Genomic DNA, 19,530 nt, shown 5'->3' with positions numbered 1-19,530 from the left:
ACCAATACATGTTACCCTCTCTAGTGTATTCTGAATTCCTGTAAAGGAACAAAAAACAAGGAGACAGCTGAATTATCTTTGGTGAAAACAACAGATTATATTGGCAAACAGAGGTTAACCTAATTTTATGAAACAATTTATATTTTGCCTTCACTCTATCATCAACTGATGAGAGAGGGGAAATTAATCATTTAGAAAATGACTGTATTCGTTTTATTTACATTTTGCAAAGCTTTCCAAAAAAAATAAATAAATAAATAAAAATAAAAAAAAGTAAACTACAGAAATAACAAAACCTTAAATGGATAGGTGGTGTGTATTCATTATACAGTCTCATATAAACTTACAAAAAGTAAGGAAATTTGTGTTTGGTTGAGTATTTCTTTGTTGCAACAGTGCTTTGTGTCTCCTTCAATAGAAAAACAAGGCTTGTAATTATTGTAGAATCTCTCATATCTCTAAATGTAGTATGTAAGTATGGAAATGAGATTCTGCAACCAGTGACAATCCCATATCTCCACAATCTGGGACTGAACCCTATCATCCAGGATGACAAAGCTTTCCCCCCACATAGTGGAGTGAACCACATTTTCTGACTTACGACAAATGATGGTTGAAGAACTGGATGCCATCTCACAGCAGTGTGTGTCTAAGCTGGTAACACCATGTGGAGGATGTGACAGGCTGTTGTGTGTGCATGGCTTTTTGCTTTCTGCTGAGGCCTCCGTTTGTTAAAAGAATAAATAGTTAAACTGCCAATATATCTCGTTTCTTCAGACTTTAATTATCCAATCCATTAAATGATACCAAACAAGAGACAATAGCAAAATAAGCTTATTGGCATTGACATAAAAGATCTGGCAAGTTTCTCATGAGTGCAACCCACATACCCAACTCTGCTGCTTATTCCACAAATACATTTTCCTTACAAATGTGTTACAATTTAAAAGTAAAACAACAACAATAACAGGCTGTTGTAACAATACCAAGAAGTATTGTAACCAAAAATAAAATAAAATAAAATAAAATAAAAATCGATTAAACACAATTTTACTCCAGTATCAGTATTTCAAGAACGTGCGCGCTGCGCAGAGTTACGCAGTCTGCGCAACGTAACATTTCTGACGATTTCTGTGGAGGCTACTCTGGAGATGATACAACTTACTCCAGCTAGCCATCATTGCAATGTAATAACCAGTTATTCGGAAGATGAGAGATATTCTGCATGAATCGAATATACTCGAATGTTCTGCATATTAATATAAACACGTAAGTGATTCTAAATTCCAACTTTGTTAACTGAATGCTTCACCAGATACTTCAAGGTTAGCGCTAGCTAACATTAGCTAAATCAAACAAGCATGATTCGTGAGGCGAATTCGCCAGTACCTAGCTTACAGTACCCAGACGCGTCAGTTGTTCAATATTAATTGTAGCGAATTGCTTACAGTGATGTATTTGTTTAATGTTTTCCTAATTAACCAGTAATGTTCTCAATTAGTTTCACTCGGCAGACATGTTAGCTAGCTAGCTAGCTAGCTAGTTGTAAACATTGACCTGGTGTGTTATCATTTACCCAAGTGCTCACAAATATGAATGCTTGTAAATTGCTCGCTTTTCCTTTCTAGACAATTTTTCTTATAACCCGAAATATTGTGAAAGTGGACTCATTTTCATTGTATCATCACAGGTTGGGCCATGGTGATCATGTCAGGAACAGCCACTGTGCTCCAGCAGTTTGTAAGTGGGCTGAAGAGTAGAAGTGAAGACACCAGAGCAAAATCTGCTAAAGATCTGCAGCACTATGTGACTACAGAGCTCAGAGAGGTAAAAGCACAAATCAGTTTGTACTTAGTATAAACCTACCACAAGGGTAACGGTATCCTAAACACGAAATGTCAAGTGTTGCTCACAAACGCAGTAGAGCAATCAGCTGTGGACACTGATTTTAAAGGTGTCATGCAAGATGCCATTTTTTTCATAATTGGTGTTTGCATTTTTTCATGATTTTATTATTGTGCCTCAGTTAAGCCAAGATGAAGCCACTACGTTCTACGATGAGCTAAACCACCACATATTTGAGCTGGTATCCAGCTCAGATGTGAATGAGAAGAAAGGAGGCATTCTTGCTATCGGTAAGCTAAACATAAGTTTATTCCCTAGCTATTAATCACATAAAACAATACTCTACTGCATATGTTTTGGGTACATTATTATATTCTTGTTGTGATTTTGTTCTAGTGAGTCTAATTGGAGTTGAGGGGGGCAATGCCACCAGAATCAGCCGATTTGCCAACTACCTCCGCAACCTGCTGCCTTCCAGCGACCCTGTGGTGATGGAGATGGCCTCAAAAGCCATGGGGCACCTATCTATGGCTGGAGACACCTTTACTGCTGAGTATGTGGAGTTTGAGGTCAAGAGAGCTCTGGAATGGCTGGGAGCAGACAGAAATGAAGGCAGACGCCATGCAGCAGTAAGTTTGTAGCACACAGGTGGGATTGCGGTGTTTGTTGTTTAAATACCAAAGCTCCTTTGTGATGGATATGAGGGTATATGACTGTTTCCGCAAGGATTGCCTCGTTTCATCTAAAAAATATTTTAACTTAAAAAACAACTTTTGCAATTCTATTTGGCATTAGACAACCTCTCACTGAAAAAATATCATTCATTGTTAAGTAGGGACTAGTACTGGCTTCCTTTTATTTACTTGTGATGGTATGCATTTTCAGATAGAAAGGCACTATTAGTAGCTTATCCACACTTCCCCCATATAGCTCAAATGTTTATACAATATATGAAACATACCGGTTTTACCAATGTCCTTTAGTAATAAGAAAATGTTTCTGTAAAACACGCAATATCGTTTTTTTCCATTTTTTTTTATCAAGAGCACCATTTAATTTATGTAAAAGGTGAGAAGTTTGTTATGAAAACAAAGAAGCAAACAGTGGTAGCTGGAAATGCAATGTGACCTACATGCAGTATTTCTCAGGTTTTTCAGACGGTTGGTTTGTTAAAGACGTTAACCTGTTGCGGTACATCTTTTTTTTTACTTTAAATTCGTCTGTCGCCACCATTTTTTGCTGATTACACATGTTCATCAGGTAGTGTACCTAATGGTGATACTACATTGTACAATGCTTATGATTGATGTTGAATCTAAATGACAAATACACTGCCTGGCCAAAACAAAAGTCACCGCCTTGATTTAACAAATGGGTACAAGCTTCGTATTGGATAATTACTGCAAGTTATTTAACCCCAGCTGATGTAATGAGTAGCTTCTCATTTCTTAAACAACCATGTTAAAAGACATATCCCGTGGTTGTGGAAAAGATGTTAGTCTGTTTAAGAAGGGTTGAATCATTAGCATGCATCGAGCAGAGAAAACTTCTAAGGAGATTACAGAGACTACTAAAATTGGATTAAGAATTGTCCAAGGCATTAAGATTGGACTCTGGAGTAATGGAACAAGGTCATGTGGTCTGATAAGTCCACATTTACCCTGTTTCAGAGTGATGTGAGCATCAGAGTAAGAAGAGAGGCAGATTAAGTGATGCAGCCATCATGCCGACTGCCTACTATACAAGCCTGTGGGGGCAGTCTATGATCTAGAGTTGCTGCAGTTGGTCAGGTCTAGGTTCAGCAACATATTATTTGCCCAAAGAATGAGGTCAGCTGACTACCTGAATACTGAATGACCAGTTTTTTTTCATCAATGGATTTTTTGTCTTTCCTGGTAGCACAGGCCTTTTCCAAGATGACAATGGCAGGATTCATTGGGCTTAAATTGTGAAAGAATGGTTCAGGGAGCATGAGACATTATTTTCACACATGGATTGACTACCACAGAGTCCAGACCTGAACCCCATTGAGAACTTTTGGGATGTGCTGGAGAAGGCTTTGCACAGTGCTCGGACTCTCTCATCATCAATACATGATCTTAATATAACACTGGTTGGAAATAAATCGTGAAATTGCAGAAACTTATCAAAACAGTGCCACAGCAAATGTGTACCGTATTCAAAGTTAGTGGTGGTCCAAAGAAATTTTAGTGTGTGACCTTTGTTTTGGTGGTAATCTTTATTTTGGCCAGGCGGTGCATGTTCTCAGCTTATAGTTTAACTGGAGAGTTTCAGCAGTGACGGTTAAGCTGAAAAATAAGCCAACGTACTTGCCAGGCATTCTTTGAGAAAGATGTTTAATATTTCTTTTGATGAAAATGAGGTATTTTATGTTTATAAGGGACATCGGTTTTATAGCTTTTTTACCCTTTAAAAAGGACTAGCATTTAATGCAGAAGCCAAAGGAAACAGCCTAATCATCTTTTGCTTTTATACTTACTGCTGGCTGTTAGGAATGAGATTTATCTAGCAACAGTAATACATGTAAGCTGTTTGCATATGTATTCAAACCAAGAGTTGAGAGTGTTAGTACAGAGGTCAGTTTGCAGCTGCAAGCAGGTGACATGTTAAGATAAAAGCCGGACTAATTTACAAAGTGATTGATCCGACATGTTAAATGACACAAGGTGTTACATATTAGTCATTTTAAAGCATGAGGGTATTTAATTAAAAAAAACATGACGCAAGAAAATTAAATTTTGATAAAGATAATTTTTTAAGAGTTTGAAGAAAAGGTTATTTAAAGGTATATTTTAACTTTACTGCTGATCTGTTGATGAGAATATATAATCTTTCCTTTTATATAAACTGGATAAAGTAAAACTTAATGGGAATGATTATCAATGAGTTTTTGTGTCTTTTCTTTTTTTTTTTTTGTCTCTGCAGGTGTTGGTGTTGAGAGAGCTGGCTGTGAGTGCTCCCACCTTCTTTTTTCAGCAAGTGCAGCCCTTCTTTGACAATATCTTTTACGCAGTATGGGATCAAAAGCAAGCTATCCGAGAAGGTGCGGTGTCTGCTCTGCGAGCCTGTCTCATCCTCACCACACAGCGAGAGACCAAAGAAATGCAGAAACCACAGTGGTACAAAGTAAGCCTTTTGACTGTACACGTAAATCCTATGCTTGTTCACAAGTATCCTCGGTATATTATGTGTTTGCTGGGGGTGAACTTGACATGAGTGTTTATGTTTTTTTAAACAGCAAACCTTTGAGGAGGCAGAAAAAGGCTTCGATGAGACTTTGGCTAAAGAGAAAGGGATGAATCGTGATGACCGGGTCCATGGTGCTCTTCTGATCCTGAATGAGCTGGTTCGCATCAGCAGCATGGAGGGAGAGGTAAGTTCAAATCTCACTGTGGACCTGCTCCTACATCAGGAAGCGTAGCGATCTTCTCACCATGTGGCTTCTCTGCAGCGTATGCGTGAGGAGATGGAGGAGATCACACAGCAGCAGCTGGTCCATGATAAATACTGCAAGGAACTTATGGGATTTGGAACCAAACCACGCCATATTACACCTTTTACCAGCTTTCAGTCGGTGCAGCCGCAGCAGTCAAACGCCCTTCTGGGCTTGTTGGGCTACAATACACCTCAAGGTTTCCTCAGCTTTGGGGCCACACCGGTACCTGCCAAGAGCTCTCTGGTGGAGAGTCGATACTGCCGTGAGCTGATGGAGGAGAGGTTTGACCAGGTAGATCTTATAGCAGGGATGTTCTTTTTTTTCAGAAATGCAACAAGTTATGGAATCTGTGAAAGAAAATCAGGACTTTATTGTACTGTAAAGTGTCATTCATCTGTCGAGCAATTAGGAATACACTCACTGACCACTTTATTAGGTACACACTGCTACTACCTGGTTGGACCCTCTTTTGACTGTGGTGGACACTGGAGTACAGCCATCAGGCTGATCCATCAGGAGATGAATAAATTGTGGTCATAAAGGGATGGATATGTTGTGCTGTGGTGTTTAAATGATACTCAGTTGGTACTAATGGGCCCAGTGTGTGCCAAGAACATATCCCCCCACATCATTACACCACCACTAGTCTGAACTGTTGACTCAAGGCAGGATGAATCAGTGATTCAAATTCTGACCATATATGATCTTAATGTGGCAAATGAAATTGGGATTCATCAGACAAATCAGTGTTTTCCAATTCTCTATTTTCCAATTTTAGTGAGGCTGTGCTTGATTGATTCTGGAAAGGAAAGCAGTAAAACAGAGTTTCCTGTTCATAGCTGACAGGAGTGTTCTTCATTATGGTAAATTGGAATAAAATTCTAAAAATATGGTAATAAATAGAAATATGAGGTATAATTACCATTGTATCGATTATGAAACAGCAGTTTTTGTGTGGAAGTGTAACCATTTGGCATGTTTTGTATTTAAAGGGGTGTATGGCTTCAGCCTACACTTTTTTCAGTCATTGTTTTGTCTCTTAAAACGGAGTTAAATTCTTTCCTGATAATTTTTTTTACCTGGCTTTTGTAGTTGTTTTGGAGAATTATTTGAAATGACAGGAATAAATAAAAAATGAATTAATTTAGAAACTCAGTTTGAGCTTTGGCAAGTTTTGACCACATCTACTGGCCTAATGGCATTTGATTGGCTGATGAGCTATTTGTAAGTGTACCTGATAAAGTGGCTGATTAATGTTTATCTAGTTAAACAGTGTGTCTCTGACAAAAAAAATTAGGACATATTTTTTCACTTTTTTTCCCCTTTTTTGAGGAAAAAATTTGTCTGTCCACAAATTAAAAGATGTAATAGTTTTCATTTCATTACAGCAATATATGTGCTGTAAATTTGTCTTGGCTTAATTTATGTTTCGGTAGTCATGAAAGGGGTCAAAGACATGTTGAATATGAATATAAATTTTGACCATCATGATTTGATCTTAGTCATTGTGATGTTTTGTCATCTGCTTATTTGGATCATAGTGGATTTGTTTTCATCAAAGAGTTTTAATTCCATTTTAATTTCTTATGTCCTCCAATTTCATAATTTGAGTAAGCTGTAATTCAAATACATAACATTACATATATACCTAATTGTAAATTATTCCTGCTGTATGTTAGGCTCCCTGTAGGTATTCTCTTGTTTTTGAATGGCAGTAAAGCAGATATAGTTTTGATTTTCTATCATAAAAAAAAACTCTCCTACGATATTGCTTATCAGCATCATAAAGCCAGTGCTGTTTCACTCACCAGACTACATAGTTGACTCAGATATTTATAATGTCCTTTGTCTTACCAGGTGTGTCGCTGGGTACTGAAATACAGAACAAGTAAAAACCCTTTGATTCAGATGACCATCCTCAACCTGCTCCCACGTTTAGCTGCCTTCCAGCCACATACATTCACAGGTAGGGCTATTTGATGTTTAACTGCTTTTGATTGAATATCTTACAGCTCTGTACATGCCACATCAGTGTGACCATTGTGCCGTTGTTAATAATTTTGTGAATATTAATCAGATTTGCTGGTTGGTTTTGAATCTTTTGGGGTGTACAGAAATTCCTGTGAGTGAAACAATGTGCTCTGTGGTTTCACTGTGCAGACCAGTACTTATCTGACACTATGGGATACCTGCTGGGCTGCCTGAAAAAGGAGAAGGAGAGGACTGCAGCTTTCCAGGCTTTGGGTTTACTAGTGGTAGCTGTCAGGGCAGATATTCAACCATACCTTTCAAAGATCCTTGAGATAATCAAGGCTGCCCTGCCACCCAAGGACTTTGCACACAAGTCAGTAACTGAAAACATTTCATTGTTTATGTTTTACTTACAATTATATTCAGATAAAACAATGCTTTATTATTAACTGTTAGTATACATTTTTCTACAGTCATTGTTGTATTATTCAATTATCTTAAAATGCTTATGTCATCGTTAAAATGTTTTGTGAGTCAAGGTTTTATGTAAAAATGTTTTTTTTTTTTTACTTGGGAGAAAAATAAACTTATAATAGTGCCCTTTCTGGTCTTGCATGTGTGCAGGAGGCAGAAGACAATGCAAGTGGATGCCACAGTGTTCACTTGTATTAGCATGCTTTCTAGAGCCATGGGTCCCAGCATCCAGCCTGACATTAAAGAGCTGCTGGAGCCAATGCTGGCGGTGGGCCTCAGGTAGGGAAAAACAGGGCTTTTTATTTTATTTATTTTTATTTAAGGCATTTTATACACTGATCCAAATTTTGGAATAACATTCTTGCACAGATTTTTATGTGTTTCCATGTTTTTACATTTTCTCTGTAGCCCTGCGCTTACGGCCGTGCTGTATGATCTGAGTCGTCAAATCCCCCAGTTGAAAAAAGACATCCAGGATGGTTTGCTGAAGATGCTCTCCCTGGTGTTAATGCACAAGCCACTTCGACATCCCGGCATGCCCAAAGGCCTCGCCCACCAGCTGGCCTCGCCAAGCCTCACAAACATTCCAGAGGCCAGTGATGTCGGCAGCATCACCTTGGCCCTGCGCACTCTGGGAAGCTTTGAGTTTGAAGGTAAGAACTCTTAAAATCACTGTGCATAAGTCATTCTGTGGGTTTGACCTTTAGCACAATGGGCCCACCATAAGAGACTGCCAGTAGAAAATAAAAACATGGAGCAGGAGCTTACTTCATACCTGACCTTGCTTTGTCTTATGTGAGAAGAATCTTAGATTAACTCCTGATTTTGATTAAATTATTGACACATTTAAAAGCCGACTACTTCTAGGAAACAAGTGGATGAAACCACAGATGTGAGATAATTTTATTGAGAGGAGGAATGTTATTTATTACTCCTTCTTGACTGCAGCTTATTGTTTTTATTCTTCATTATTTTAATTTGTGTTTGCGTGTTTGAGAACGCTATGATGTCAGGCCAAATGGTGTGAAGACCTTGACATGGAAGGTTTTTAAAAATTAAAAATGCCATGTCAGGACAGCATGGTGTTTACTCAGTTTTGGGTTTTGGATAATGAGCCTGCCTTTCCTGTATCATTTGAAATGTTTTAAGTGTGGTGTGTGTGAGGATTTTGATGTAGTTCACCTGTTTTTAAGGAATGTGGTTTTCTTGGTGGTACAGTTCAGTTTTTATTATTTAAACTGTTCAGAATGCAAACTCAGTCGCTGTCTCTTTGGTTTGGTAGAATTGTATTTTATACTGAAAGCTGAAAAAAAAACAGTAAACAATGTCAACAATATAGGAGTTGGATCTAAAAAAAATTTTTCAAATTTTTGGTTTTACTTTTTCCCTTTAAAGAATAAGCTGTTATAAGGGCTAGGATAAAGTTTCTGTTAGCGATGTGTCAGTGTACGTATTATGGGTGCATTACGTATTTAGCTTTTGTTTGCATGAGTTGCAATATTGACTTGAATGCTGGAGGCGCTGATGCGAAGAAGAGCGTGAACATGACAGATCAGAGTTAAACACAGTGGCGGTAGTTTTGAAGGCTGTCTCTCATACCTTGTTCGCAACTACCAGCATCTGGATGATTTTTTTTCTTACCCTTTGCACAGTGACAGTCATGCCTGAACAGTTGATAACAGACTGCAAGTGTTTTGGGGGTTGATGCCTCAGAAATATATATACCCAACATTGCGATGGTTCATCCACAAATGCAGTCCTGTTGTTTTGCCTGACAGACACAACATTTTAACTTAACTTTTTCTTTGTTTCCAGGTCATTCCCTGACACAGTTTGTTCGCCACTGCGCTGATCACTTCCTGAACAGTGAGCACAAGGAAATCCGGATGGAGGCAGCCCGTACCTGCTCACGCCTCCTGACACCCTCCCTTCACCTGATCAGTGGCCATGTTGTCAGCCAGACTGCTGTGCAAGTCGTTGCAGATGTGCTCAGCAAGCTGCTGGTTGTTGGCATCACAGATCCAGGTAACACATGAAGGGGAGTGTAAAATGGTTGGACTCTTATGGATTGATACATTTTTCTTTTTACATTGGCAAGAACCAGGATGCACACTGTACATCTGCAAAGCCCAATATAGAGATATCCTATCTAAAAATATGTATAATGGTAGGATAATCATAAAAATGTTCTAATCTTTGTTCCTGTATAGATCCAGATATTCGATATTGTGTGTTGGCATCTCTTGATGAGCGTTTTGATGGACACCTTGCTCAGGCTGAGAACTTGCAGGCGCTGTTTGTTGCACTGAATGATGAGGTTTTTGAGATCAGAGAGCTGGCCATCTGCACAATTGGTCGCCTCAGCAGCATGAACCCTGCCTTTGTCATGCCTTTCCTTCGCAAGATGCTAATCCAGGTAGGAGAAGCACAACAGATGGCTTGCTTTTAATAATTTAGTTTCTTTGAAGTTCCAATATGTTTTCATCCTGTTAGAAGAAAGTTAGCTGTTTAATTTCCCTGTTCAAAACTTTGCCCCAACGTCACCATCTACATACTGACATGCCCAGAAAGGCCAAAGCCAGATGTTTAACATCTGCTATACAAGTGATTAAAATTTTACTTTTCTTTATACACTACCACAAAACTGTTACCTAAGCTTTTCTTTTACAATATCAATCTCCTTTTACACATTACATTTAAGATATCTTATCCCCCAGTCGGGACCTCCTCACAATTATGTGTGTCTGGAAAAACCAAATAAGGGAGGCAATCTAATAAAATGCCTGAACTACCTCAGCTTATTTATTTAATTATAAATTAAATTTATTTATTTATTTGTTTGCTTTTTGTCTACACAAGGGTAGTGACAAAGAGAAAATAGGTTTTTTGAATGTTTTGTTAATTTGTAAATACTACAAAGCTTAAATATTGTGTGTAACATAAATTCAGACTCATTTTTATGACATGTAATTGAATTATTCAGCAAAAAAGAATGTGGGAAAACGTCTAAGAGAAAGAAGACTTGAGACTGAGAGTACTAAAGGGTCATTTAATGTGTTCATGAGATATTTTGTCTTTTTTTCTTTACTTGATAAAATAACAGAACAAACAAAAACTTGATTTTTACTTTGTTGGGGATGTAAGTTGAATAAACACAGCTGACAGTGAGAAATTGCTTTTACATTTTAGGTTATATAAAATATGATAAAACTCTTAATATAACTCTTAATTCAGTTAAGTTAAAATAATGACTAAAATCATTAAAATCTGTATAAATGATTATAAAATAAAATTCTAATTCATTAATTAGCAGGATTCACAAAACATAAACTAAAAACTTCTGCTGCATTTGCTTGGTTATTTGAGCTGCTGTTTCATTTGAATACCTGTAGAGGGAAGCAAAGAGCCAAATGTCTTTGGTGTTTCTCATTTTTGCCCTTTAACACCATAATGTAGACCATGATTTCATTTCTTTTCTTTTCTTTTCTTTTCTTTTCTTTTCGGCCTACAGTGATCAGTTAGTGTTTTATGTTGTTACAGATCCTAACAGAGTTAGAGCACAGTGGTGTTGGAAGGAACAAAGAGCAAAGTGCTCGTATGCTTGGTCACCTGGTCTCGAATGCCCCCCGCCTCATACGGCCATATATGGAACCCATCCTAAAGGTAAAACTCTGCAGGTCTCTGTTGTAATTGGCTGTATGTGGCTGTAAATAAGGTTTTTACATGAGAGAAGTTTATGGATCCAATAGACTGAATGAATAAAGGCTAAATCCATGGCAACCCCATCTCCATAACCATGTAAAACTATTTCTGAGATTAAAGAGGAATTTGGGGGTTCAGGAACCACTTTACTTCTATACTTGCAGGCTCTCATCCTGAAACTCAAAGACCCAGATCCCAACCCTGGAGTGGTAATTAGTGTCCTTGCAACAATTGGAGAGTTGGCTCAGGTAAGGATATTTAATCAGTTTGCCCCTTGTGAGATTTTATCAGCTTATACAAGCTGATTTCTGCACATTTTACATCTACTGCTTAAAGTGAGTTAGTTTAAGCAGATTTCATCCCTCAGTGAAGCAATTTATATGTTTAAGCAGTTTGTATGTTTTGTCTGAACAAATTTATTGCAAATAATGTGAGCCTATTATTTGATGCATAAAGTGTAGGATGTTGCTTTATTAATGGATGTCTGCACTGCTGTCTAAGTGGTTATATGGTTCCCACAGAGGACTGAGTAAAGCACAGTTATAGACAAGTGGACAGAATGTAGGAAATGCTCAGGTAGACCTTGTGTACTCAGCTGCTTCAGTGCAGGAAGAGGCCCAGCTGTTAAAGATCCAGCACACAGCAAAGAAACAAGAGTCTGTAGAGAATGCACATAAGAGATATCGACTTCAATGTAAACTGAATTTTGTTAAGTGCTGATGGTTGTTAAAACAAGGCCCATAAATGAAGCTAAAGATTTTAAAGACATTTCCTCAAAAAGGTAGAAAGTTTATTTAAATGTATAACTGTACAAAATAGTAATTTGTGCCCTTTTGTGGATTTAGTTGAGTTTGATATTAAGAAAACTAAAGAGTCCTGGATTACAATTTCATTACACAGTCTTGTGTTTTATTTAAGTGAGTAAAACTCACCTGACTTACCGAGTCAATAAAATCCTACGTAAGCCCCTTTAAGTTTTTAAAAGATTTTACTGATAAAAAATGGTTGATTTGAGTGTTCATGTGCCTGACATGTCAGGTGAGCGGCCTGGAGATGAGGAAGTGGATGGATGAGCTTTTTCCAATCATCATGGACATGCTCCAGGACTCTTCTTCACTGGCTAAACGTCAAGTACGTGAAGAAAATTTATGTCAAGTTCTATTAATTCGGTCCGAGCATAAAATCTAATAATCATGCTTATTTTTTGGCATCGGCGCTGTTTAAATTGAATCTGCTTTTGTCTTTCCTCCAGGTGGCACTGTGGACTCTGGGCCAGCAAGTGGCCAGTACAGGCTACGTGGTGGAACCTTATCGCAAGTACCCTTCCCTTCTAGAGGTGCTGCTCAACTTCCTTAAGACAGAACAAAACCAGGGTATAAGAAGAGAGGTATGCATAAGTGTCTGCATGTGATGTCCTCACACTTACTTACAATCTGCTTACAAGGTCAGAAAGAACGTCTCTCTGTATGTTTAGATGTATTAATTTCAGGATATGAAACTATGCACATTTTCCATAATTATGTGGAACTTCTTCCATTTTACATGTTATGATGTAGGTGGTAATTGTCATAACACAGAGTACGTTGTTTCTCACTGTATGTCATATATAGTGAGGAAACTGTAAATGAAACTACATGATTAAAAACCAAGCTGAATTTCTCTAATCCTTTAAATTTCTTATATCTCTGTTGTTGATGTAAATTGTTCTTTATGTTCCAAAGTAACCAAGTCATTTTCAAAATGTTGATTAATCGAGCTGTTGTTGAAATTGCGATAAACAAGTGAAGAGTCAAAGCAACCCTTTAAAGTGACAGTGGCCTAACAACACCTGAGGTTGTTAAGTAACATAAAACATATTTATCATGAACATTAAACAATACATGAGTACAGGAACACAAGGCACTATAACTGTATGGTGAATTATGTTCCTACAATTCATTACACTATACAAATATAAGAAGGCTATGAGGAAAAAAATGTGAAAAGACTCATGAGATTGGTGTGTGTTTTTAACAGGCTATACGTGTTCTGGGTCTTCTTGGTGCTCTGGATCCCTACAAGCATAAGGTGAACATTGGCATGATCGACCAATCACGAGACGCCTCTGCTGTCAGTCTGTCTGAATCCAAGTCCAGTCAGGACTCAGGTAGGGCTGTGATGACTGCTGCTAATAATGGAAATACTTTTCATGAGCCACATTGTGGATTATATCAAATTTTTATTTGCATTCCTTGAATTCAGCACAGTGTCAAATTTCCTACTACAGCAGCTGGAAAATCTTAAAATTGTCATGATATTTTACTGGGAACTTCAGTGTTGCTGGGATTTCAGTGTCTATGTCTATTTGGTTAATATTATCATTTTTCTGTTGGATTGGCATGTGCAGGACTTGGACTAATCGTGCATATCAAAATGAGATTTCACAGACAAAGAGACAAGAAAACTATACATTTTTTAGGTTAAATTAATTTATGGGTGGGTGGTTAGGTACCTGGGTAGGAAGAATTTCATATGGAAACATATGACATGACATGAATAAAAACACAAAAATTCAGCTGTTCTTCCAAAGTTTGTGAGTTTAGTCGTGTATTGGTTCCATAGATGGTTTAAGAATTAGTGCTATTTTAACACCTTTAACTAATAACCCAATAAAGTGGCTGCTCCAAAGTATATTTCATTCCTTTTTTAAATTTAGCTTAGAAGAACCAGATGAACTTACAGTAATGTTGTTTGGCTTTGCAACTTAATCCATGATTTCTATGTTAATAAATGAAAAAAAAGGAGTCATTTAATATTAGACCTTAAGCTCCTGGAGAAATCTCCTCTCAGGTGCCATTAAGTCATTAACCGGGACACAGCGAGATAACATGAAGTAATTATGGAAATATGAAAATTTCTGGTAGTTTAATCGAGCTGTTATTGTAGAATTGAGGGAAAATAGTAAAACTGAATTCAGACATTATTGATTAGGCAAAATAAACAGTTCAAATGATTGCATTTAAAGAGTTATTGATAACTGAGACAGGTCTTTGTGCCACGCACCACCATTTTAGGTCAAAATATAATCACTTGAGACCGAGTATGCCCTGCTGTTGTCTTCAACCATAACTTTCTTTTAATCTGGCTAACATAAACCAGGGAAAAAACGTTTACTTGCAGTTTGGCTGTAGTACATTTTATAAATCTGCAGCCCGTTTGAAATTTGAGTATAGCGAAGTGGTATGTTTACTCAGCCAAGACAAAGCACCATTTATCAAAGTCTTAATATCACGTTTTATAAGTCAACAGCATCTCTGATTGAGGATTTGGGATTTGTGTGAACTTTCGATCCTTAGAATCTAATTTTTGGCTTCTGTTTGATGTGAGCCCAAATCTGCAGAATGAGGCTCTCAGTTTGGAGGGAAATGCTGCTGCCATAGTTAGAGAGGGAGCTTTTTAAAGTGGAAATATTTGGTTAAAGGTAACCCACTTCAAGCACACTTTAAGCATCTTCTTTATAATTGACAGAAAACCTAAAACCAAAGAATTTTTTATTTTTATTTTGTCTTAATATGAACACAGTTTTAATGATTAATAATAATAATAAGAAATGGCAAAGTCTCTAAGAAACTGCAATATATTTTGGAAAGATATGAGAAACTGATGTCGCTTTTTGAGAATCTTAATAGAAAAGCTGCTCATCCTGTAAATAACACTTAATGTATTTTATGACAGCAGATGTTTGGATTTATTCTATGTTAGCTATGAGTAACAGCAGAAACTCTACTGATAATTCAGGAGGATTTGACATGAAATTTCATGCTTTCACTTATGCTTCATCCTGGATATCTTGAAAATTCATGAAAACAATGATGTAAAAGTACGTCTGTCTCAGTCATGTCTATGGAGATTGCAGATTTTTGCTTGTCTGATCCAGTGATGTGTGACCTTGGACAGTATAGTAATGGTTTTACCAGTTTGATCTTGATCTAAATGGACTGTGACCAGAACTGGAGGTTATATATCTGTTGGCGGGTTTGTCAGGGTCACTGTCTGGAGCACTAGTATCTTTGACAGTGTACTTTATGTGAGGAGACACTGGATAGGTCCAACTACTCACCTGACTTCAGATTAAACCAATCACTAAGGGTAATAAAACGTATCAAAAGCAGGGACACTACCTTAATATTACGGCTGGGCATTTTCTTCCTGTGTGACTGAAGGCTGTTCTGTTTGTTAGCTGTAAAGTTACAGATGTTTAGCCATCTATCGTAGTCATTTCTCTTTACTGGGTGAAGATTGAAATAGTAAAAGATCCAACAGTAAAGCTACTTATTTAGGTCAAAGAAGTTATGTCTTTTGAGTCTGTGGGGAGACGACTGGAGCAGCTGAAACTGCTGCAGAGTAAAACGCTGAATACCACACATCTGTTTTCTCAGATGTGTTATAAAATTCAATAGCCCTGTATAGATCAAGGGAAGAAGAGGCCATCTGTAATTCCTGTCACAAAAATATTACTAAAACTAGTTATTCAGAGAATAAGAATGATCAATGGTCAAAAGATCTTAGTTTCTCAGTTTTTTCCATTTCTGATGGAGACTCAGCAGTTCACTGTCCAACTGTAATCTCGACAGTTCCTTCTAATTTGATTTGTCATGATATTGTGAGCATTGATGAAGTGCTTTGGAAAATTTTTAAATTTTTTTTAAGATTTGACCAAGCTTGGCTAACCCCATGTGTAGATCTGAACTTAGGTCACGAACTGATGCAAATTTTGTGCCGTATAGAACAAACATTTTTATAAAACTTTATATTATTTAAAAAGTTTAAATGGGGAGAATAAAAATTGTGCTGAAATGTGTCATTATTTTCCTTTTATCATTGAATTGTGAGTGTTTGTGCAGCAGTGATAAAAGTCCTACAGCAGCATCACCCAAAGTAAACATCCATTAATAAACTATATCATTGGCTGTTTGTTTTACAAGTTTTTCTTCCCCTTTTTACATTAGATGATCACTTAGTTGTAATAATCAGTTCAGTATTTAATAAAATCTAGACCTAAATAAAGGTCTGATTTGTGCCCCTCTTTTCCTCTTAAGCCCCTGCCTGGCCGCCCATCAGAACTTTCTAGACCCCTGCATAGCTGAAGTACAAACCCTGTCTTCCACCAGCCACCAGTGTTAGAGAAGGTCCTGCCAAAAACAATACTTTGGGGTAAATATGTGACGGTCTGAACCATAAACAAATGCAACGAGCGAGAAAAGCCAACCAGCTGATCACGACAGCCGTCATGATTCATGGAACAACAAGAGATAAGAGGGAGGATTTGAGTGTTGAGTGATTTAAGTGTTTGAGATTACTAAAGGCCAGATGTTTCAGCCAGACACCTTATATTTATTTATATATTTTTATTGAACTGCTGCTCTTTTCTAATATGATTTTAAGATGGTCTACATCTGTGTTCGAGTTGCAGTTTGTATAACAGCTTTTCTTCAAGGTGTGAAATACTAGAGCTGTATTGGTAGAAAAACACCAGACTAAACCTTGTCATTTTTTCCCATCTCCCAGCGGACTACAGCACCAGTGAAATGCTGGTGAACATGGGCAACCTGCCCCTTGATGAGTTTTACCCTGCTGTGGCAATCGTCACTTTGATGCGCATCCTGAGAGACCCTTCACTCTCCAACCACCATACTATGGTAGTCCAGGCAGTCACCTTCATCTTCAAGTCTCTGGGCCTGAAGTGCGTTCAGTTCCTGCCACAAGTCATGCCAACTTTCCTCAACGTCATCCGTGTCTGTGACGCCAGTATCCGGGAGGTAGGTAGTAGCTCAGATGAGGAAGGGAGAGACTGTCTGGTTGATTTGTTATCCGATTGCTCTGCTTGATAACATCGGATGCTCATTAAGTAGGTTTAATACTCTTTCTCTCTCTCCGTGTTGTCCTCCAGTTCCTCTTTCAGCAGATGGGAATGGTGGTGTGCTTTGTGAAGATTCACATCCGCCCTTACATGGATGACATATTCACCCTCATCAGAGTGAGTAACCCTTCATCTCCTTCCTTCCCCAGTTTCTAAACACCCATCACCTGGCCCTTCTTATTTTCCTACAGTCAGGCAAACAGCTGCAAACTCTTAATAGCACTTAGCTGTGCTTTCTACTTTCCTTTTTAGAAATAATGTGCTCAGAGTCCCTGGATAAAGCCTGGCCTTGTGTCACACAGCGATACACAACACGTGTGGTGTTATGAGAAATGATGTTATCTACATTTAGATAGTGTTCTTTTTACTTTCTATCATTGTTTGTGGTTCTGAAATTTCTTTCCACTTACTATTCCCAGGTCATTTAGCAGAAACTGCTGATGACTTGTTACATTCACCCTCATCACCTGATGTTGTGCAACTGTTAAAGCCATTGTCCCTGCACTTACACAAACACACTTGTCCAACACGTAATCATAAAGCATAGCAAAAATATGACTGCACTTTTATCCGAATCATGGTGACACGGTTACCAAATCTTTTGCAATGACTGTAACTCTCCTGGTGGAAAGTTATTGGGAGTAGCAGACTGGTGCTCCTTCAGTCCCTAAGAGTTAATAAATGGCAAGTGAAACAAAGAATCTATTCATTTTTGCTCCAGTTCAGCTCCTGCATCCAGATGAGGGGGCTGGTATAGCAATTCAGGATGTACTCTCTCTTGCTCTTTAGTCAGCTGCCACAGGCTGAGAAGGCAGGAAGTTGGGGGATGCTTAAGACCTCTGGTAACTGACAAAACACTTTTGCCAGATCTCACAGCTGAAGCCTATTGACTGATTGACGTATTTTGTGAGTTGAGTCCCTCCACCTTAGCAACTATTATTTCTAACGTAAACAGTGGCTATGTCTAGATTTTTTAAAACAGTGTCATAAGCAACACAGAGTGTTCCAGTTGAAAGGAAATTGCTTCCATTCCTGCCATCTAGTATTGTGATACTCCATTTCTGCTTCTGGCAGCTGAACGCTTTGTATTTCCAGAGAGAAATCTGCCCAGACATTTCTCTTACACTGAACTTATTGATGGAAACACATTTTTGACACACTTTTGCAGACCTAATTATTATCTCAGCCCTTATAATAGAGCAGCATAGATTAGGGAGTGCTTTGTGCATAGAGAATTGGACGTACCCTCTTAATATTGTAAAAATTTATGCTCAGGAATTTACAAGTGTTGATTTAGGTCACAGCTTTTTGGGGATAAAATATATTTTGCTATGCGCATCAAATCTGTGTGTTTGCTTAGTAATTATTCACTGTAGTTTTCTTGTAAGCCATGGTGTATATGTATTTCTTTACAGAGACTGATATTGGTAGAGAGGTGGACTTGGGGCTGGAGGACCCATGCTCATGTCCCTGGACTGGGAACGAAGGAAAAAAAACCCTGAGCGAGGCGCTCAACTCCCAAGCACAGTAGAAATGGCATCCTTGTCCAACTGGGATGTATCAAATGCAGATGCAAAGAGAGAATTTCCAATTAGGGTTATTAAAGTTTACATTGTTATTATTAGGGATGCGCAATATTAGATTTTTGCCCAATATCCGATATGTTGATATTTTATAACTCATTTGGCTGATAACCAATACCAATAATGCCCCCCCCCCCAAATGATCTAGTTTCCTTTGTTGTGGAATTAAAATACTGTATTATTCTGCATAATCTTTGTAATGTTGGCCTGTTTGCAAATGCAGGTGTTAAAAAAAAAAACAAACAAACACTGAATGCTTTCTGTGCACTAACCATTACAGGGCAGTTCTACCAAGTTCAAGTAAATGACAAGAATGCCTTATTAGAAATGATTGTAATTAACACCAACACATCATGATCTGTCCTTTAGGAGTACTGGACACCAAACAACCCCATGCAGAACACCATCATTCTTCTGATTGAGCAGATTGTGGTGGCTTTGGGTGGAGAGTTCAAGCTCTATCTGCCTCAGCTCATCCCACACATGCTGCGTGTCTTCATGCACGATAACAGCACTGGTCGCAGCGTGACCATCAAGGTGAGTTCAGATGATTAAAGCATCATGCTGTCTTTCATTAAGGCAGTTGTGTGTGCCCTTAA

At 38.0% G+C, this 19,530-nt stretch overlaps 1 protein-coding gene across 1 annotated transcript in view; it reads left to right on the top strand.

Moving 5' to 3' along the window:
• The first annotated feature begins 1,117 nt into the window (after positions 1-1,117).
• The window catches only part of mtor (mechanistic target of rapamycin kinase), an 82,785-nt gene continuing 64,372 nt past the window's right edge, over positions 1,118-19,530 (top strand). The window contains exons 1-21 of the mRNA XM_042003286.1: positions 1,118-1,269; positions 1,691-1,827; positions 2,027-2,135; positions 2,242-2,474; positions 4,792-4,992; positions 5,105-5,239; positions 5,318-5,593; positions 7,160-7,268; positions 7,463-7,646; positions 7,898-8,026; positions 8,156-8,400; positions 9,563-9,772; positions 9,958-10,163; positions 11,288-11,410; positions 11,614-11,697; positions 12,488-12,580; positions 12,702-12,836; positions 13,466-13,595; positions 16,997-17,247; positions 17,379-17,465; positions 19,301-19,468. Of these exons, the coding sequence (XP_041859220.1) occupies positions 1,699-1,827; positions 2,027-2,135; positions 2,242-2,474; positions 4,792-4,992; positions 5,105-5,239; positions 5,318-5,593; positions 7,160-7,268; positions 7,463-7,646; positions 7,898-8,026; positions 8,156-8,400; positions 9,563-9,772; positions 9,958-10,163; positions 11,288-11,410; positions 11,614-11,697; positions 12,488-12,580; positions 12,702-12,836; positions 13,466-13,595; positions 16,997-17,247; positions 17,379-17,465; positions 19,301-19,468 (3,237 nt within the window). The 5' untranslated portion in view covers positions 1,118-1,269; positions 1,691-1,698. The remainder of the gene's footprint in view (positions 1,270-1,690; positions 1,828-2,026; positions 2,136-2,241; positions 2,475-4,791; positions 4,993-5,104; positions 5,240-5,317; positions 5,594-7,159; positions 7,269-7,462; positions 7,647-7,897; positions 8,027-8,155; positions 8,401-9,562; positions 9,773-9,957; positions 10,164-11,287; positions 11,411-11,613; positions 11,698-12,487; positions 12,581-12,701; positions 12,837-13,465; positions 13,596-16,996; positions 17,248-17,378; positions 17,466-19,300; positions 19,469-19,530) is intronic.

Source organism: Melanotaenia boesemani, chromosome 13 (assembly GCF_017639745.1).
Source record: "Melanotaenia boesemani isolate fMelBoe1 chromosome 13, fMelBoe1.pri, whole genome shotgun sequence".
NCBI classification, from domain to species: domain Eukaryota; kingdom Metazoa; phylum Chordata; class Actinopteri; order Atheriniformes; family Melanotaeniidae; genus Melanotaenia; species Melanotaenia boesemani.
This window is presented reverse-complemented; position numbering and strand designations above follow the sequence as displayed.